The sequence below is a fragment of the Gigantopelta aegis genome, chromosome 8 (genome assembly GCF_016097555.1).
Source record: "Gigantopelta aegis isolate Gae_Host chromosome 8, Gae_host_genome, whole genome shotgun sequence".
In the NCBI taxonomy this organism is placed as follows: Eukaryota; Metazoa; Mollusca; class Gastropoda; order Neomphalida; family Peltospiridae; genus Gigantopelta; species Gigantopelta aegis.
Genome location: NC_054706.1, coordinates 54,324,015 through 54,345,432, shown reverse-complemented (window position 1 = coordinate 54,345,432; position 21,418 = coordinate 54,324,015). Strand labels below are relative to the sequence as shown.

Genomic DNA, 21,418 nt, shown 5'->3' with positions numbered 1-21,418 from the left:
TATTTTTACGGGTTGAAACTAAAGTCTAGGTGAAAAATATGCCTGAATGTTTAAAAACTAGGGTCTGTCCCTTTAAAATAGGCCGAGATTTATTTTAATCAAATAGAGTAGAAGTTGCCTATTCTGGTTTTATGACATTTTTATCCACACAAGTGGGGACTGGGAAACTGTCAGTTAAAAAAGATAATAACGCATAACTTCTTATTGATTATTTTTAAGCTTGTCAATTTTGCAATAAGTCGTTAATTTGAAATTTTGGTCAAAATAATACATGATGGTTTTGCTAGGTGCCGAAACTGCAAATCAAAATGGCCGACGCAACCAGTAGGCCTAGGCCTAATCATAAGACAAGTTTTATATGCCTAGTGCATTTGGCATAAAATATCCAATATACACAATGTATATAATTGTTTCTTCCCTTTCTATTTCAGCAACAAACACACATCTGGGCATTCATTTCAGCAATTAATACAACGGGATGTATATATATGATTTATTTAATTGATTTAATTATTTTAACACGTATCGAACGATCGCAAATGGGTTGGACCCGTTTATCAACAACGCGTTGTAAGGTAAAATGATATCACTGACACGAGTAACGTAATGGTTAAGCCACTAGCTTTAAGACTGGAAGGTACTGGGTTCTTATCCCAGCACAAGCTTCCATCCAAAGCGACTAGTAATCGCTTATTAGGAAGGTGTGAGTCCACTGCACTGACGTCTTTCTCATTGGCCATCAACTCCTGTCCTAAACAGAGAGCCCCATACAAAAATCGAGGTGGTTATCCACAACAAGCGTGCTTGAATGATGAACCGATGGGTTCGATATGGAAGTCTGCCAGATAATATATTACCAGTTCTCCACGTTGAGTATCAAAGAAAGAATATAAGCGTACGAGAGAGTTGCAGGGTAAACATGCCCCCCCCCCCCCCCATCCTCATCCCCCAGTGCTATAGCAAATCCTCAAATTCGGGCAAAATACGCTGGCCTGAAACCTTTTCACCATATATTTCCATAATTCTGCCAAATATATTAGTTGTAAACCATGTAAAAACGCATAGTGATTTGTTTGCTGTTTGGCAGTAATGCTTTTTCGTTTAATTCGGACAACATTCAGTCCCCCCCCCCCCTCCCCCTCCCCTACAAAAATTGGAGCCCGTACACCCATGAGAAATAGCCCAATGGACCCACTGACGGGGATCGATCCCAGTCAACTAATCGGTGTCTTGCATCTCATGCAGTCAGCACGTCTGTGGTTGATAGCGAGAACGATAATCTGAACATCTTGCGGGGGACGAGACGTAGAGCTCTCAGTGGTAAAGCGCTCGCCTGTTTCTTAAAGGTAGACTAAACTCCAACAAGAGCTTTATGTGTTAAGATGCACACCCGGACCACCAACACATACTGACACTTTAACAAATGAAAAACGCGTAATTTTAGAATTAATAAAAAACCGTGATTATTCCTGCTAACTGGGGGCAGCCATTTTGTTTCATTTTTGTGACGTCCGGTGGTAAAGCTTGGGGCGAAGTGACGTCAGCTCAGGTCCAACTTCTCTATTATGCACAGCGTAAACAAATGCTCTAATTTACAATAAGGCGCTTCGCTTTCATCAACCTGACTTGTAAAACAACATAAATGATTTGATAGTATAATAAACTATAAAACTAAATATATTTCAATTTGCATCAATATAACGAAATGGAGTTCTAGTATTTTTTTCTTTTAAAAAATCCAAAGAAAAAATGCATTATTATTAGGCCTATTGGTAGGATACGTTCGAGCAAAAACGACCACTCACGATACCCAAGTGATAATTTTCTTTTCTCTGAGTGAGTGAGTTCGGGACAGGAGGGGGGGGGGGGGGGGGTAAGTTTGAAGTGGGCGGAATTTGGAATAAATGTGTACAATTGCTACTAGATACTATTAAGCTCATTTTTATTCATTGGTAATAAAGTTAAGTATGTCAAGCATTAGGCTTTTTAAACCAATACCTACACTATAAGGGTTTCACCCTTTAAATTAGATAGCTAGATTAGTCTAACTCCCCCTCCGCCATTGTATTCAATGCTATACAAAGACGGAGGGGGATGGGTGGTCATGAATGACCGTTGAACACACTAGAATAGGGACTTAAGACAATAAGTACAACCTTAACACAAAATTAGAAACCACACACAGACTACACGCTCACCGCATCAGTACACAGGGTGCATTGACTGCACCCGCACCCATTTAATGGCCCAGCACGTGCTCTAATAAGGAACCGGACAAAAGAATACTGGTTCCGAGTACACAATTGCAAATGCACCCGGGGGAAGCTGAACAAAAGAATATCGGCCTCCCCTACCCAAACCCCAAATACTTGCTGCTGGTGTAACTTGTACTTGGTGACACTAAAAGGAGGACACGAAGGACCCCGTCAACAAACATCAAGCCGACCAACCCGGAACAGCTACCTTGCCTACCAGTGCCAAATACACAATTGCACGAGTCTCCCCTGAGTTGTCATGCCACGACCAGAAGCGGTCAGGTCCTTATAAGGGCCCTATGGGCAACCTAGGGAGACAACCAGCGACATAAAGGTCTATAATTAACGAGCTACTCTCTATTCACTAATATCAAAACCTATGCTAGCTCAGCCATTTACCTTTCGACTGACCGTTCAAAATTGCGCCAAACTTCCTCAATCAAAATTGCGCACCACTTTCTCTTTGGCATTAACGGCTCCATTCAAAATTCCATAGCACCACCACCACCCCCACCCGCCTGCTACCGATTCGGTCGGGCTGCTGGTGCTCCCTTGCACCTGCCAGTGCAGGCGGTCCCTCCTCTCCCCTCCCACAACCTTTCCTGTCATGGACGGAGGAGCCGGCCAAGGCCGGCTCTTGTGCCCACGACAGGCGTGCGCTACAACAGCTTGTTCTGAATGTGCACGTAAAACCCTATGACATGACATGACATTTAACCGTTTTAATAATTAACTATACGATGATACTTGTTGATATTAAGCAATAATGTGCATTATGTATTGTTGAATATGCACACCAGTCCAAAAGCCTTGCTTTAGCATTCCTTTAACTTGTCGATTCCCATCGATGGGCCCATTGGGCTATTTCTCGTTCCGGCCGGTGCTCCACAATTGGTGTAACAAAGGCCGTGGTATGTACTATCCTGTCTGTGGGATGGTGCATTTAAAAGATCCCTTGCTGCTAATCGAAAAAGAGTAGCCCATGAAGTGGCGACAGCGGGTTTCCTCTCAATATATGTGTGGTCCTTAACCATTGGTCCGACGCCAGATAACCGTAAATAAAATGTGTTGAGTGCGTCGTTAAGTCGAACATTTCCTTCTTGAACGTGTTGAATTCAGTTTTAATAGCTCAACGAGTTGTAATAGCTCAATGTGCAGTCATCAGTCATCAGAGGAAACCCACTATACCTTTTCCTAATGCAACAAGGGATCTTTTATAAGCACTTTTCCACAGACAGGAAAACACATACCACGGCCTTTGACCAGGCAGAAAAAATTCCAGAAAAAAATATAGAAACTTAAAGAAAATTATCTTCTTAACCGTTTAAGGAGTTTTAGACTATTAACTACTCAGTTGCCCCTTCCCCTCTCCCCCCCCCCCCCCCAAACAAAAAATCCTAACTACGGCCCTGAAGTATGAAAATAAACGTAGCCTCTGACATCGCCAGTGACCAATTTTGGGACGGGGTGGGCGACGGAATTTTGAAAAATTAGTTCCAAGTCAAGAATGACATGTTAAAGGCCAAACAAAACATTTGAGCGCTCAACCAAAGTTTGAAGGTCATTTGAGCAATTTAGCCGGACTGTTTTTGAATGAAGGCCAAAACGTTTTTAAGTCCAACAAAAAGTCCATACTCACGGAGGCAAAGGATGTTGGTAAGAGGGTTGGCAGGAGAGTTGGTAGTTACGGCGACTTGATGAGCTCTTAGAAGACGTAGTTAGGCAGATGTTCACACCAGTTCGCCCGATGCTTAACTACGTAGATGTAGGCTGGCCCAAAGGGAGTCTTCTGACCGGCCTCGATGGTGTCGTGGGTTAAACCATCGGACATAAGGCTTGTAGGTACAGGCTTTGCAGCCCGATACCGCCTCCCACCCAGAGCGAGTTTTAACGACTCAGTGGGTAGGTGTAAGACCACTACACCCTCTTCACTCTCACTAAGCACTAACAACTAACTCACTGTCCTGGACATACAGCCCAGATAGCCGAGGTGTGTGTCTCCAGGACAACGTGTTTGAACCTTAATTGGATATAAGCACGAAAATAAGTTGAATCTTCTGACTCTGTCGTGCAGTCCTGTCGGAAGATTCCCTCGTGGCGGTAGGTCAGCACTACTCCCGAATTCCAAGAGTTCGCGACGCTCGTTTCCTGTTGAGGAGAGGGAGGCCTTCCCCTGGCAGGTTGGTCACTCGGTGGAGTGACGGCCTTCCGTTTCATAGCGGGCTTTCAACGGGCCGATTCAGCTCAGGCAGCGACTTCCGCGATGGTGGCGGCGGCTTGTCTGGAGAGGAGCTTGATCAGCCCCAAGTTCAGCCAGCAAACGTTAAACTAACGTTTTGGCCATTTGGTTTAACGTGAACCAGTCTAGCCGACATTTTTCTGCTAGGTTTGGACTCGCTGCTGAGTCAGCCACAACGACGTGTGGAACGAACAACAGCTGACTTGGCAGGCTTGTCAGTTGTTGGTCTGGCAAGCTTGTTAGTTCTGGGTCTGGCAGGCTTGTTGGGATGGGTCGAGGGCAGCAACGCAGAAGAAGCCGCTGCATCCAGTTTAGTTGCCGATTTATCACCCCCCCCCCCCAACAGTACCTGGCGCGCGCGGCCTCTTCCTAGACGCCCTCTTCCTTTCTTTTATTACCCACCTCGTATTATACTAGGCCTGTATAGTTAGAATGAAGGCCTGGTGATAAAACGCTCGCCTGATACGCGGTCGGTATAGGATCGGTCCCCACCGGTGAGCCTATTGGGCTATTTGTCGTTCCTGCCAGTGTATCATGACTGGTATATCAAAGATTGTGGTATGTGCTCTCGTGTCAGTGGGATGGTGCATATAAAATAATCGACCAAATCAGATACGAACTGACTATGGTACGAAATGACCAAGGTACGAATTGACTAGCAATCAAGTAATCAAATCTCTTGCTATTAATAGAAAATGTAGCGTGGTTTCTCTCTAAGAGTATATGTCGGAATTACCAAATGTTTTTACATATAATAACCGATGATTAATTAATCAACGAGCTCTAGTTGTGTTGTTAAGCAAAACAAACCTTTACTAGAATGCCGCTAAGAACAACAGGCGGATTATACAAAAGAAGAAAAGAAGAAAATCAAGTGCGCAAACTCAAAAGGAAGTGAAAATACACATATTCGTGCCACGTTGATCGGTAGGATTTACGTGGATTTTAATATGTCATTTTTACTTATATAGTTGAATTCTGTGCATACTAACTTCATACACACTTACGACTTCTCAGTGTAACAAGAAGACTCTTTCTAAAATATATGCGTTTTAGAAGTAAACGTAAGTGCGATCAAGATTGCCAGTCGGCTTGATTTTTGCATTGTACCATAATGATAATGTATTATCGGTGTGATTAATTTTCGAATATTAACTTTTGCAAACTTTTTCTGGTAAAACGTCTGCCAGTTCCCCATCACCAACAATATATACTTCTTAATCCATCCATTGGTCTTGAGACATCCAAAGACAAAATTAAACTGTGTTTTATTCTGTCAGTGTCAAACAGTCCATAAGGGACCAAAACCGTACTGGCTCTGTACAGGACGTTCCTACACAGCACGGTTCTGCACAGGACGGTCTATTGTATACGCTGCAGTGAACGGTTACCAGTCGTTGTTCTACACGTGTACTGAGATATGAGGGGGTGAAGTCAGTAATAATAAAGAAAATATATGTATATTGTGGATAATAATCAATAAAATATATATAACGTGTGAGTATTAACAAAAATATATGTATATAGTGATGACGGCTCTATACAGGACGTTCCTACACAAGGCGGTCTATTATTTTATATACTTAGATATAGTGGAAAACACATTAACAGTAAAGGAAATAAATATATATTTTGTATATAAAGAAAATATATGTTCCTAATACGCGAAAAAAAAAAAATATACTGTATATATATATATATATATATAAACGTGTGTGTGTGTGTGTGAGTATTAAAAAAATATATAGTGATGACGGCTCTGTACAGGACGTTCCTACACAGCACGGTTCTGCACAGGACGGTCTATAGTATAGCTGCAGTGAATGGTTACCAGTTGTTGTTTGTCTACACGTGTACTGAGATATGAGGGGGGAAGTCAGTAATAATAAAGAAAATATATGTATATTGTTTTATATACTTAGATATGGTGAAAAACACATTAACAGTAAAGGAAATATTGATATATCTGTAGGTCTATACTGATATAAACTGACAGAACACAACCAGTAGCACACATAATGAACGTACTGGGTAGCGTCGTCCCGTGTAGCGCTGGCTGCAATGATCCGTACACGTCACATGACCGTCCTGGGCAGAACCGTCCTGGGCAGAGCTGGCTCTGCACAGGGCAGTAAGCTTTTAGATACGTATCAAACAGTCAAGTCATTTGAATATTTCTCATAAGTACGAAAAATTACTCTCCTACCTTTAATTGCCGTTAGATTTCCTCCAAAGTTTGTCCAGACAGAAATCTTGAAAAAACCAATTACAGTGACACAGATTCCACATACCAGATGATAACTATGTCACCTATATTGACTTCGCTGAGAGCGCATAGAGCAAAAAGCATGTAATATTGTGCCAGCTGCCATTTTGACTTTTTTTGGAATAGTCTTCAAGAGGGGTGAAAGGATAGGACTTAATCAAACAGTCATAACATGTTATGATATAAAAGCAAACGTGATGACGTCCTATTATTTATTATTATTTTTTATTATTATTATTGTTTTTTTAATGATACCACTAGAGATCATTGATTTCATATTAATTGTGTCACATACTTTCGAGGCTTTCACCCCTCTTGAAGAGTATTCCATAAACAAGTAACATGGCAGACGGAAGAAAACTGCATGTATTTTTTTCTATGCAATCACAGCAAAGACGATATCGGCGACATCATTGCAGTCTCGTGTGTGGAATCTGTGTAGTTGTAGTGGGTTTTTTTGGTGATTTGCGTCTGAACAAACTTTGGAGGAAATCTAATGGCAGTTAAAGGTAGGAGAGTAATTTTTTGTAGTTTTGGTTCGGACAATAAAGTCGCTTTCCAGACGGTTCATCCTCTGGACGTTTTGTCCACCGTACAATTCGTCCAGTCGAATCATAGTCACTTCATACCCAAGTCATTTCGTACCATGCTGCCTAGTCATTTCGCACCTTGGTCATATCGTACCATTGCAAAAAATCACTTCGTACCCCAGTCATTTCATACCAGTATATAGAAAACAAATTGACTACAGCATAAAAGAAGTGGGTTTTTTTTAAAACTTTATTTTGACAGTTTGATAATCAGAACATGTTATTGTGCAGAATATCGTTATTGATACCCATAATACAAATCAAAATCAAAATCATTTATTTATATACATGTCAACTGTTATTTCCATTTTACTACTAACTGCCAACTTCAATTTTGTGTGAAATGGCTCCAGATAATTAGTCAGAAACAACAAAACATAATGAACCAACAAAATATTATTTATTTATTAGGTCTTCTTTTCAAACTTCTTTGCATCTTATTTGTTTAAGAATAAACAATAACAACCATTAAAACATTAACTACCCTACTGATTGCCAAATTAGCCAATTGCTAATGTTTCTACAAAATGGCAATAATTTTTAGTCTCTTAGTGATAAAATATCCCTTAAATTAATCACAAATTTGTAATTTTATGTTATTTTGTAAAAGACACTACCGGGGTGATTGTTATAAATTGTTATGCCATGGTACGATATGACTTTCAGTTATGGTACGAAATGACCAAAGTATGAAATGACTTGGGTACGAAATGACTTTTTGCAATGGAACGAAATGACCAAATTAGGTACGAAATGACTATGGTACGAAATGACAATGGTATGAAGTGACTAGCAACCGTCCAGTCAATTACAACATTTAGACCAATAAATATAAAATGTTACTACTTAGCCATTGAAATGGTTAATTATTTTCGTTTTGTGGTTAACTACTAGTATATAAAACAAACTAAATTTTAGTGGCATTATCAACTTGTTATTGTCTTTGTACAGCCATGAATCCTTTCTTCAACTCTTAGCTATACTCTCCACAAACTATATATTATTATTATTATTATTAATTTTGACAGCTCGTTCAAAAATAGCGTCATAATAAATTTGTAAATACAGTAATCATAAATTTACTTTAATTGTCCCATTCCCTATTATGATTACAATATTATAACTGTACTAGACTATGTCTGTCAAATTGTCCACATCATACTTGGTAACCCCCTTATGTCGCGGGCAAAGCCACTGGCAATGTCAGAGATATAGACATGGCAAAGCTAGGTTAGGTTACAATCTGCACTTCTCTGACAATGCTCTGTGTCGATATTCCACTAAAATAAAAAGTGTCTTTACATTTATTTAGTCCGTGGATGAAATATATGGTAAATAACTAATAAAACAAAAAAAATTGTAGTGGACGAATTGTCCAAGAACAATTTTTGGTTGTGGACGAATTGTCTCGAGTTCTTTTTAAACTATTTAATCATTGGAGGACTAGTCATCTGCATCCCCTAAAGTCGACGACAGTCACTTTTCGCAACTTTGTTTTGGCTTCTTATACAATAAATATAATATATCCTATTGTAATTTCACTTGGAATCCATATTTCATAAATAGTGCATTTTTTTTATTAATAGATTTTCTTCAAACACATTCACATGCTTTAGTAATGTTCAAACAAAAAAAACTTCAATAGCAATTTTGCATTGGAATTTTTCCAGCATTCTTAAAATGGAAATATCACGTACTCAGTTTATTGTTATTGTAAGGAGATGCAAAGTGATGTCATTGGAATACAGATGTCATTCAAATTAAAAATTAGCTATATTATTAAAATTCTCTGCCACATTGTTTAAAGTAAAAACTGGTCTACTAATCTTGACCCATATCAAAATTCTGTAATGAGTAGACAACGCTGTTTACAGGTCGCAGGGATTGAATTAGCTTTTTACAGGTCGCAGGGATTGAATTAGCTGTTTACAGGTCGCGGGGATTGAATTAGCTGTTTACAGGTCGCGGGGATTGAATTAGCTGTTTACAGGTCGCGGGGATTGAATTAGCTGTTTACAGGTCGCGGGGATTGAATTAGCTGTTTACAGGTCGCGGGATTGAATTAGCTGTTTACAGGTCGCGGGGATTGAATTAGCTGTTTACAGGTCGCGGGGATTGAATTAGCTGTTTACAGGTCGCGGGGATTGAATTAGCTGTTTACAGGTCGCGGGGATTGAATTAGCTGTTTACAGGTCGCGGGGATTGAATTAGCTGTTTACAGGTCGCGGGGATTGAATTAGCTGTTTACAGGTCGCGGGGATTGAATTAGCTGTTTACAGGTCGCGGGGATTGAATTAGCTGTTTACAGGTCGCGGGGATTGAATTAGCTGTTTACAGGTCGCAGGGATTGAATTAGCTGTTTACAGGTCGCAGGGATTGAATTAGATGATGCAGAGCTAGCTCTGGCACTCGCCAAATTCGTCAGTTGCGAATTTCAAAAACAATTGGCAAATTTTATATTTTCAGCTGAAACAATCATGTAATAATTGATATTTCATTGGAAATTGGCTGTATTGAATTTTTTTAAGTTTACCAGTAATTGATAATTTGGCTAGCCCTGTGTGTTCTTAAAACTGCCAGGATGCCCTCTTGATCCCATGCAATCTCTAAGGCAATAATTGCAGTGCCGCTCTGACAACATAATTCAAACCATAAGGTCTGCAGGTTTTTATTATAATTTTGGACAAAATATTTTAAAAAGCTAGCTCTACACTCGCCAAATGTATAAATTTTTTTTAAAACAAATGAAGACGAGATTTCACATGATGCCACGTCCAAACAGTTTTTCCATGCAAATTTTATAACCTTCGCTCGCTGAAACAATTACATGTAATAATTGATATTTCATTGGAAATTGGCTGTATTTGTTTAATTTTTTTAAGTTTACCAGTAATTGATAATTTGGCTAGCCCTGTGTGTTCTTAAAACTGCCAGGATGCCCTCTTGATCCCATGCAATCTCTAAGGCAATAATTGCAGTGCCGCTCTGACAACATAATTCAAACCATAAGGTCTGTATGTTTTTATTTTTTATAATTTTGGACAAAATATTTTAAAAAGAATTAAGAATTAAAAAATACCTTTAGTCAATTATGTATAAATAATTTTTTTAAAACAAATGAAGACAGAGATCCTGTTGTACAGTTTACATGATGCCACGTCCATAACAGTTTTTCCATGTCCATGAATGGGGGTGGGATGTAGCCCAGTGGTAACCTGCTCGCTCGCAGCAAATCAATTACATGTAATAATTGATATTTCATTGGAAATTGGCTGTATTTGTTTAATTTTTTTAAGTTTACCAGTAATTGATAATTTGGCTAGCCCTGTGTGTTCTTAAAACTGCCAGGATGCCCTCTTGATCCCATGCAATCTCTAAGGCAATAATTGCAGTGCCGCTCTGACAACATAATTCAAACCATAAGGTCGGTATGTTTTTATTTTTTATAATTTTGGACAAAATATTTTAAAAAGAAGTAAGAATTAAAAAATACCTTTAGTCAATTATGTATAAATAATTTTTTTAAAACAAATGAAGACAGAGATCCTGTTGTACAGTTTACATGATGCCACGTCCATAACAGTTTTTCCATGTCCATGAATGGGGGTGGGATGTAGCCCAGTGGTAACCTGCTCGCTCGATGCACGGTCGGTTTGGGATCGATCCCCATCAGTGGGCCCATTGGACTATTTCTCGCTCCATCCAGTGCACCACGACTGGCACATCAAAGGCCGTGGTATGTGCTATCCTGTCTATGGGATGGTGCATATAAAAGATCCCTTGCTGCTAATTGAAAAGAGTAGCCCATGAAGTGGCAACATCGGGTTTTTTCTCTCAATATCTATGTGGTCCGTAACCATATGTTTGACGCCATATAACCGTAAATAAAATGTGTTGAGTGTGTCGTTAAATAAAACATTTCCTTATTTCCATGTCCATAACAGAGACACTATTGAAGATAGCACTAAGTATTTATTATATAAAACAAACTAAAATTGTAAAATTTTGTCATCATTAACAGAGCAGAGTTTTGCAGATATGTTACACTGGGGTCAAAATGTGTTCCAAAACATGCCACATCCGTAGCAGGTTTTCATTTAACTAAAGTAATTAGTACAGCATGATCTTCAATAATATTAATTATTATACAGACTTGTACATACGGTATCATATAGTCATAATCCATCATCAAAATAAACGACATTTTTTTAAAAATAGTACTGGAATAAATATACAGATGTTTTGTGCAAAAGGCCACGTCCATAATGCTGTAATTGCCCTTAAAGGTAGGGTCAACTCAAACAAGAGCCTTATGTGTTAGAAAGATGCATACCTGGACCACCAACACATACTGATACTTCAGCAGATGAAAAACGCGTAATTTTAGAGTTAATAAAAAAACATGATTATTCCTACTAACTGGGGACAGCCATTTTGTTTTGTTTTTGTGAAGTCCGGTGGGATAGCTTGGGGCAGAGTGATGTCAACTCCTGACCACCTCCTGTATGTACAGTGTAAACAAAAGCAGTAATTTTCGACAAGACGCTTCTCTTTGATCAACCTGACTTGTAAAATAGCATAAATGACGTAAATTATATAATAAACTATTTAACTAAATATATTTCAAGTTGCATTAACGGAACAAAATGGGGTTATAGTATTTTTCTCTGTTAAATAATCCAAAGGAAAAATGTACACTATTAGGCCTATTGATATGCTACGATGGGGCAAAAACGACAGCCCACGATACCCAAGTGATACTTTTCTTTGGGACTACGTAATTGGTCAGTTCTGTGGTTTTAGATGGAAAAGTCTACTTAATCAATAGTTTTACAGAACTATTTACAGTAATAAACCATGTCCATTACAATTTTAGGGGCGACAGGTAATATTCCACAATACTGGTATGTATTTTTGTGTCTAGACAGCGTCAGTTAATTGGCTCGTCTGACTACCAATCAAATACACACCTGCCAATCAGGAATCCCAGGAATCATAGACCAATTAACTAAGTAAACACTCCGTGTATCATTTCAGTACGTAGGTTAATGCATGGGCAAAACATTCTTAATTGTTTCGACTTGTTGTGTAGCCACTTTGACAATGGTATTGAAAAATAATATATATAGTGTTGGATATACTTATTGCTGGCTTACTGGGATGTGTATTATTACAGAACATTGCAATGTATGACTATTTATCATCCCGCAAAAACCAGGTATATTGTGTTTCTCTAGTTCTACGGCTCATTCCTGATGTTACGCGTTAAGTATTATGTAACCACCAGCTCGCCAGAGGGCGTACTAACTGAGATGGTATAAAATGGCTGCGCCCGTTATATATAATAGCCGTCACATTTAACCGTTTTATTAATTAACTATACGATTATACGTGTTGATATTAAGCAATAATGTGCATTATATATCGTTGAATATGCATACCAGGCCAAATGCCTTAATTGCCCTCTCCTTCAAGCAAAAGAATTGAATATTTTCATTAAAAGTGCTATTTTATTAAGGAACTGATAATGAATATATCCTAAAAAGGGGAAGGAGCAAAACTCTTTTCTGTCAAAACAGTCTCACGCCAGAGGTAAAAACAGACTGACAAGGTGTTAAGTAAGCAAGTTGATGTCTGACATCTGTTGTGTAACTTTGTTTTTCAAGTCAGCAATCGGCGTAGGTCCAAAATATTAGGAGAGCTTCAATAACTCGGCAACTTTCTGCAAAAAAAATGCTGTTTTGCCAACTAGATTAGAGCCTGCCATACAGCAATTGACTGAATTAAATTTGTTGCAATACTCCAATAACTGGAGGATTTTGGGCAGAAATCTTTTAATATGAGCTGGTTTTAATATTTTTTTTTTTTTTTGGTGGTAAAATCTATATCCCTTGTATTCATGCTGGATGGATGACATTGTCAGATTTAGCACTATATTAAATTAGTAAAGTTCAAAACCATGTCATCAATGTCATTTATTTAGAGTGATATGTTATATTTTTTTTATTCTTATTTTTCAGAGAGACTACACACCTAGCAAAATGAGAATCAAAGAAATTGATCGGACTGCAAATTTGGCATGGTCACCAGCAACGCAGTATCCAATTTATCTGGTGACAGGAACGGCAGCCCAACAGCTTGATGCAACATTCAGGTAACTAATTAGGAATTGGATATTTTGAAATTGTAAATCGGTTCGCACAAGCTGACACAATTGATTAATAATTGAATAAATTATGTGCTTTGTGGAAGTGGAATTTAAGATCTGTTTGGTACTCTGTAGGAGTGTCACAATAAATTGATGCATCGGTGTATCATGATACTATTTGCTATTGTTCACAATACAATACACGATACCTTTGCTTTTGTATCGATTCATATTTTAATTTCTTATTGGTTTACCAACACTAATTTGTACTTAGATGTACTTACTGACAAGTTATTTCTGTTGAGGAAAGACAGTGGAGTGGTCAGAATATGTGTCTATGATGTGGTATTTTTTCATTAAAGTTCCGGTTTATCAACGTTTCACTTTTATTATGTTTATTTATTATTAGTCCCCTGCCGGTCCAACCAAAGGGAACTATAGGTTTTATCTCTGTCCTTCAGTCTGTCTGCCTCACATATGTTTTCCAGACTTTTTTTCCTGAAGGCTTTGAGATATTAACCTGAAATTTGGTGTATAGCTTTATCATATACTGTTACAGATCATGTTTGACTTTTTATGGAGATTTACCCATTTTTGATGGAGTTATGGCCCTTGAACTTAGGCAATGTGAAAATTGGTTTTCCGGACTTCTTTTTTAGAAGGCCTTGAGATATTGAACTGTCCATGTTGTGCCCAAATTAGTGAGATCTAAAGCCCTGATGTATACAGTATATAACTCTAAAGTTATTCATTGCTTCATTAAGGTCAACAACAGTCATTCTTCGCACCCTTGTTTTGGCTTCGTACACCACTCAAGGCAAGTTGAATTTGTAAGGAAGTTGCCAGATTCACTTTAATATTTGTGAACCCAAAAGCAATTTCTTTTAGCACTTCCATCATATGCTAAGCAATCCATATGACCAGCTATATATATACAAGCATTATTGAAAATAAGATTTTGTGAATGGTCAGCTCTTTATTTACTTTCTATTTATAATTTTTTTTTTTATAGCACCTCCTCTGCACTAGAAGTATATGGATTGAATTTGGCTGAAGCGACACTAGATATGCCAATGTTGGCCTCTATGCCATCGGACTGCAGGTTTGAATTTAGTTAATGTTTAACACTCTATATGTCTGATATTAACTTAGACAAGATACCAGGTCACTGTTATACACTCTATATGTCTGATATTAACTTAGACAAGATACCAGGTCACTGTTATACACTCTATATGTCTGATATTAACTTACACAAGATACCAGGTCACTGTTATAGATTTTAACATTCTTCCATCTTTTCTTAGAACAGTATACAACAAACACTTAAAACACTGCTTTATTGTTCATGGTATTGGCTTGTGTGTGTCACTAGTTTTGAAATGGATGTAGTGGGATTTGGTTTAAACTCGTATTTCTTTGGTATTCATATTTTAACTTTTATCGATCATAGAATATTGTTAGCAGTTTGGCAGATGTTACTTCAAAATGTGGAGCTAAATTCTTTTTTTCATAACCACGTAAAATTATGGCTCATTAACAAGTTTTAATTCTCTTAGCTCTTTGGTGAATGAATTAAACATTATGAGTAATAACATTGTAATCACAGATTGAATTCTTCAAAATATCTTTAAGAAGTAATGGAAAATGCCTTTAGAAGATTCCCAGAAAGTGATAATTGGTTGATAACATTGTATATAAACCATGTCATTCTGACTTAGTAGTGTGTCCTTGTTCACTACACCCCATCAGTGGACCCATTGGGCTATTTCTCGTCCCAGCCAGTGCTCCACAACTGGTGTAACAAAGGCCGTGGTATGTACTATCCTGTCTGTGGGATGGTGCATATAAAAGATCCCTTGCTGCTAATCGGAGAGAGTAGCCCATGAAGTGGCGACAGCGGGTTTTCCCTCTCAATATCTGTGTGGTCCTTAACCATATGTCTGACGCCATATAACCGTAAATAAAATGTGTTGAGTTCATCGTTAAATAAAACATTTGTTTTGTTCACTACAGGTTTCATAAAGTTCTGTGGGGGTCCCATGGAATCGGTGGGAAGGAGACGCCATCTGGTTTGATAGTAGCTGGAACCGACAATGGGTCTATTCAGGTCTATGACGCAGCTTCCATGTTGTCTTCCAAGAAGGACTGTCTTGTTTTTGAGAAGTCGCAGCACACGGGAGCCGTTAAAGCCCTCGATTTCAATCCATTTCAGGTAGGTTGAACAATGATGTTGTTCACTTTTTTTTTTCTTTCATGAAAGTGTTCGCAACAAGTTATCTTTCATATATACTTGGAGTAGGGTGCTTGCCTAAGATGCGATTGGTCATAGAATTGACTGGCCTTTGTAGATCCATTGGGTTTATTCTTTGTCCCAACTAGGGATTATGTCATCTCCTGTGTTCACACAAATTATACTGCTGATTTTAGGCTTTGATGTAAATGTAACGAGTATTCATTTATATACTAAACTTGTGCAAGCCACCGGATTTCAGATTTTATTTAAAACACTTATCCAATTCCATGCCCTATGATCATCAGAACCTATGGCAAATTGTTTTTTTTTTAGTAATCATGGTAATGGTAGATTTTTACATGATAATGCGTGACTAGACTTTTGGTTCTGTGATTTTGCAAATATGCTTCTGCCACTCTAGCAGAAACAATCATTTCTGTTAAATCCTAAGCCATGATTTTGTACTTTAAAGGATGCAGTGTAACAACTGATATGTTAAAGGATCTGCCCTGTGTGGAAAAAAATACATCTTTTGCAAATTTCTATGTAATAGGTGTAGACTGTGAGTCAGCAGGAGATTTTTCTCTTTCATCAAATAGCCACAGTTTAAAATGTGCTGAGGTTATTAAAAAAAAAAAATCAATTTTCCCCACAGCCAAATCTTCTTGCTTCTGGTGGTTCTGAATCAGAGATTTTGATCTGGGACATGACGAAACCGGACACTCCTATGACACCTGGACAGAAGTCGCAGCCACCAGAAGAAGTAGCCTGTGTGTCTTGGAATCGACAAGTGCAGCATATTTTGGCGTCCACGTTCACCGCTCGCTGTGTGGTGTGGGATCTGAGGAAGAACGAACCGATCATCAAGATCAGTGACAGCATGTCCAGGGTAAACATTCAGATATTACAAAACACTAAGACAGTATTTAACACAAATATTTAGTTTACTGTTTTCAAGTCTTGGTTATTGGGTGTCTCTTCTTTTTTTTTTGTATACTGCAGAAAAAAAGTGAGTCTAAAGGGAAAGAGGTTAGTTATGACTTGGGCTATATGGAGTTAAAACAACAGTTAAAATGTGTTGAGTGCATCGTTAAATAAAACATTCCCATATTAGAACCATCTGATTTTGTTTCATGTAATTGACTTATTATCAACATGTTGAAAAAGAGTGTTTTTAGTATATTACTTCCTTGAATGTTTATAATGATCTGTAATTTTGGATATATTATTGCAATTTAAAGAGTTAGACTCTCCAAACAATAATTAGGTAGATTAGTTGTGTAAGTTTGTTCTTAAAAATGCTTATTTTGAGGACTAGAATAATTTTTAAAAAGTTCTATTAAAAAATATTGTTAGGTGTTTTATAAGATTTAAAAAATTTAATTTCTTCCCAGATCAAGGCTAAAACTGTGGCCTGGCATCCTGATGTAGCTACTCAGTTATGCATTTCATCGGAGGACGACCACACTCCAGTTATACAGCTCTGGGACCTCCGCTATGCCACATCGCCTCTCAAAGTGCTAGAAAGTCACCAGAAGTGAGTCTGTCATTTGAAAATACCGTACACAATTCACAGTCGTTATATTATAACAATAAGATTTTTGTATGCAATGCACAACGTTTACGCAAACCGTTATTCTCTTCATGCATCGGTTATGTAGCTTTAAATTCAGGCAAATTGCCAATTTGTGATGTGGTAAACTGTTAAACATTCTTAAATTTACTTTAGCAAATATGAAAGCAGCTTTTCTGTAATGATTCTGCAATAAGAATTTATTTTATATTTTATTTTGCTTATAGTATTAGCAGGAAATATTGTCATTGAAATGTAAATTAAAGCAAGTTTGGGATACTTCATTAAGTTACGCTAATATAATTCATGTAATTGAACTGCATGACTTCACCAATGCCTTCAGTCTTCATTTAGTGTTTGTTGTAAACAGAAGGCATGACCTTGGAATGGCTTTAGATGCAACAAATTTGAGACAATAAATGTGCCAAAAATACATGTGCCCAAATTAAGTACCATGCAAACATCTTGACCTCAAACCATTTCACTTCAAAACCACTAAAATATCAAGCTTTTTTTATATATTAAAATAACTCTTCAGCAGCTATTAATAACAACATTACTCAGTCTAATTAAAATTATCTCCACTATTACAAATTAGTAAGATTAAAGCTCTGCTTGTGTTCATAAAACTTTGTTAGCTGATCATTTCACAGTCTGTGATGTCTTGCAGTCTAACAAATCCGCTAGCACTTGGTCCCGTCTGGTGAATGTTTGGTCTGAGTGGAAATGATCAACTTACTACTACAATACTTATTACTACAATATATATAAGGCACTAACCAAAGCTTCTGTGAGGTCTATTGACTTTGTCAAAGATTTATCGAAATCTGATTTTTTTTGTTTGGAAACTTCATCAAATAAAATTAAATACATTTTTCTTTTTTAATTCCTCAGAGGTATTCTGTCCATGGCCTGGTGTCCTCAGGATGCTGACCTGTTGATGACCTGTGGAAAAGACAATAGAATCTTATGTTGGAATCCCAACTCAAATGTGCCGGGTGGAGAAGTAAGAATGTTTATTTAATGGTATGCTAGTACTGACAAAACTATTTAGAACATTTTCATTGTTGACAGGTGTCACATGGTTTTGGCTCTCATTCTCCAATTGGGAATTAAAATTTAATAAAGTTATATATCTGTATATTCAGCAGTCTTATTTGAGTGTTATGTGTTTAAGGAGTTTTTATTTGGCCAAGATGCATTTAACTTGGCTTTATATTTTCAAATGTCAACAAATTGCTTTCCGCATTTTTTTAAAATCGGGGGCGGGGTGTAGCCCAGTGATAAAGTGCTCACTCGATGTGCGGTTGGTCTGGGATCGATCCCTGTCGGTGGGCCCATTGGGCTATTTCTCGTTCCAGCCAGTGCACCACGACTGGTATATCAAAGGCTGTGGTATGTACTACCTTGTCTGTGGGATAGTGCATATAAAAGATCCCTTGCTGCTAATTGAAAAGAGTAGCCCATGAAGTGGCGACAGCGGGTTTCCTCTCTCAATATCTGTGTGGTCCTTATAACCATATATAACGTGTTGAGTGCGTCGTCAAATAAAACATTTCTTTCTTTCTTTTTTTAAAAAACATTTAATTCCTTGACTATTGGGACCTAATGTATGCTCTATTGTCTTACAAAATGTATGTTCACTAGTGTTAGATAACCAAAGAGCAGCATGTTAAAATTTGTCCAGTTTAATGTATATGCAATGAAAATGAAGTGGAAGATGGGTACTATTCTTATGATATATTAAATAACATGAAAGTGATAAGAGGAGGATATTATCTCCAAACTGAATAACATCCAATCCAAAATCTTTTTTTTAAAGTAACCTTAATAAACATTTATGGTTAACAAGTCGCTGTTTATTGTGGTAATTATTGTAGAAATCGAAACACTCAACTAGTCTGGAACACAGCCGGAGAAAACAGGTCTGATGAAGCAAGTAAATGCACAGAATGAAATGATTCATACTTTATTATTATTCAACGTTATTAAATGGATGCTTACTGTATGTCATCACATAAACGCCCAACATTCCATTTAGTATTGGAATCTACTACATTTTCTTGAATTAATTCTGATATGTGTTTGTTCTGATATTTACAGGTAGTCTATGAACTGCCGACCAGCAATCAGTGGTGTTTCGATGTGCAGTGGTGTCCACGGAATCCTTCCATTATCTCCAGCTCATCGTTTGACGGTCATATAACAGTGTACTCTCTCCTAGGAGGTGGCCATCCAATACAGCCCAGCAACAAGGTGAATTGCAATTCTGTTTTTTCTTATTATTCTTCTTTGAATGTAATAGATATTGTTAGTATATTACAAGTTCCCGAGAAGCTTTGAAATTAATGATGTGCGAATGGGAATAAGAAGTAATTTGACAAGAATTTAAACAAAATTAAGTTTTACTTCTTTTTAATTAAGGGGCGGGACGTAGCCCAGTGGTAACGTGTTCGCTTGATGTGTGGTCGGTCTGCGATCAATCCCCGTCGGTGGGCCCATTGGGCTATTTCTCGCTCCAACCAATGCACCACGACTGGTATACCAAAGGCCGTGGTATGTGCTATCCTGTGTGGGATGGTGCATATAAAAGATCCCTTGCTGCTAATCTTTGTGGTCCTTAACCATATGTCTGACGACATATAACCGTAAATAAAATGTGTTGAGTGCATCGTTAAATAAAAGATTTCCTTCCTTAATGATTTGTGAATGGGAATAAGAAGTAATTTGACAAGAATTAAAAAAAAAAAAAAATTTCGCATTTGTTTTACTTCTTTTTAATTATGATCATTGGTATAGTGTTGATTGTTGCCACAATTCTTTAATAATAAATTTCTTTAAATTTGGAAAAAAATAATTCATGTCTGTTTCATAATTTTATTAAATTATAAATTTTTTGTTTTGTTTCAGGTTGCAGATTCGTTTGGTACAGCCGACCCATTTTCACAACCACAGGTCCATGTTCCCTCTCTCGAGCAGGATAAAGTGATGCCATTACAAAAACCACCGAAATGGCTCAGAAAACCAGTGGGAGCTTCTTTTGCTGTAAGTTGTTTTGTGTTTTTATTATCTATATATATATATAACAAAAACTAAAGCCACATGTTGTCTCTTGTTTTTAGGTAAAAAAAAAAAAGTTTTTGTAAAATTCTTTTATGGTACCTTGTGCAAGTATGTGGTCATAATGGCAGTAGTAGACAGTGTTGTATTTGTTAATAATTTTATAATTTTTGTATTGATGTTAAGAGTCAAAAAACAAGATATCTAAGTATTATTTTGGTAATACGACAGTGTCAGCTTTTGAGTGCAGCTCCAACGTTATGTTTTTGCTTTTAGGTCCATTTTGTACAAACTGTACATCCTAACATTTCGAAATATTGTCATCTCATTAATATTTAATTATTCAGGGCTAGCTCTGGTATTCGCCAATTGCAAATTTTATTTTAATTTGGCGAAATAATTTCATGTCATAATTGATATTTTGTTACAAAATAACTGGGTTTCTGCAATTTTTGAAGTTTAAATACATAATTTTGTTTTGAATTTTAAATGGATAATTTTGTAAAATGTTCCATGGACTCTGAGCTAGCCCTGTTATTAATACACAAAATTTAAAAAACGTTTGTGGTTGTTTTCAGTTTGGCGGGAAACTGGTGAGCTTTATTCACGAGAAAGCTCAGAATCCGCAGCAGGTGGTTCCGAAACAGGTTCACATCAGCCAGGTTATCACCGAGGGTGAGCTGTTGAGTCGGTCCGAACAGTTGGAATCCGCACTGCAGAAAAACCAGGCTACTGAGTTCTGTGCCATGAAAGCTGCCAACAGTTCGGACAACATGCAAGAAAACATCTGGAATTTCCTACTTGTAAGTGCATTGCGTAATTGTTGTTTTCATTCGATAATCCAGACAAAACAAAATGCATTGTGTTCCGTAACTCTGGCTGGTAATTTTTTTATTATTTAAGATATCCCCTGTCTAAAATTGATTGTCAGTGGTAGTTTCAACCTGAGATACAGTTGTCTGCAAGACCGATATGCCTTACTATTTTGAACCATTGTTGGTAGGGGGTGTACTATGTATGACCAAAGGCTTTGGTATGTGCTATCTTGCTC

General features: G+C 37.5%; 1 protein-coding gene across 2 annotated transcripts in view; it reads left to right on the top strand.

Moving 5' to 3' along the window:
- The first annotated feature begins 5,401 nt into the window (after window positions 1–5,401).
- The window catches only part of LOC121378785 (protein transport protein Sec31A-like), a 48,084-nt gene continuing 32,067 nt past the window's right edge, over window positions 5,402–21,418 (top strand). For both annotated transcript variants that reach the window (XM_041507102.1, XM_041507101.1), the window contains exons 1-10: window positions 5,402–5,558; window positions 13,371–13,504; window positions 14,511–14,600; window positions 15,515–15,713; window positions 16,390–16,623; window positions 17,129–17,271; window positions 18,202–18,313; window positions 19,411–19,563; window positions 20,218–20,352; window positions 20,946–21,170. In XM_041507102.1, coding sequence (XP_041363036.1) covers window positions 13,392–13,504; window positions 14,511–14,600; window positions 15,515–15,713; window positions 16,390–16,623; window positions 17,129–17,271; window positions 18,202–18,313; window positions 19,411–19,563; window positions 20,218–20,352; window positions 20,946–21,170 — 1,404 coding nt within the window. In that variant the 5' untranslated portion in view covers window positions 5,402–5,558; window positions 13,371–13,391. The remainder of the gene's footprint in view (window positions 5,559–13,370; window positions 13,505–14,510; window positions 14,601–15,514; window positions 15,714–16,389; window positions 16,624–17,128; window positions 17,272–18,201; window positions 18,314–19,410; window positions 19,564–20,217; window positions 20,353–20,945; window positions 21,171–21,418) is intronic.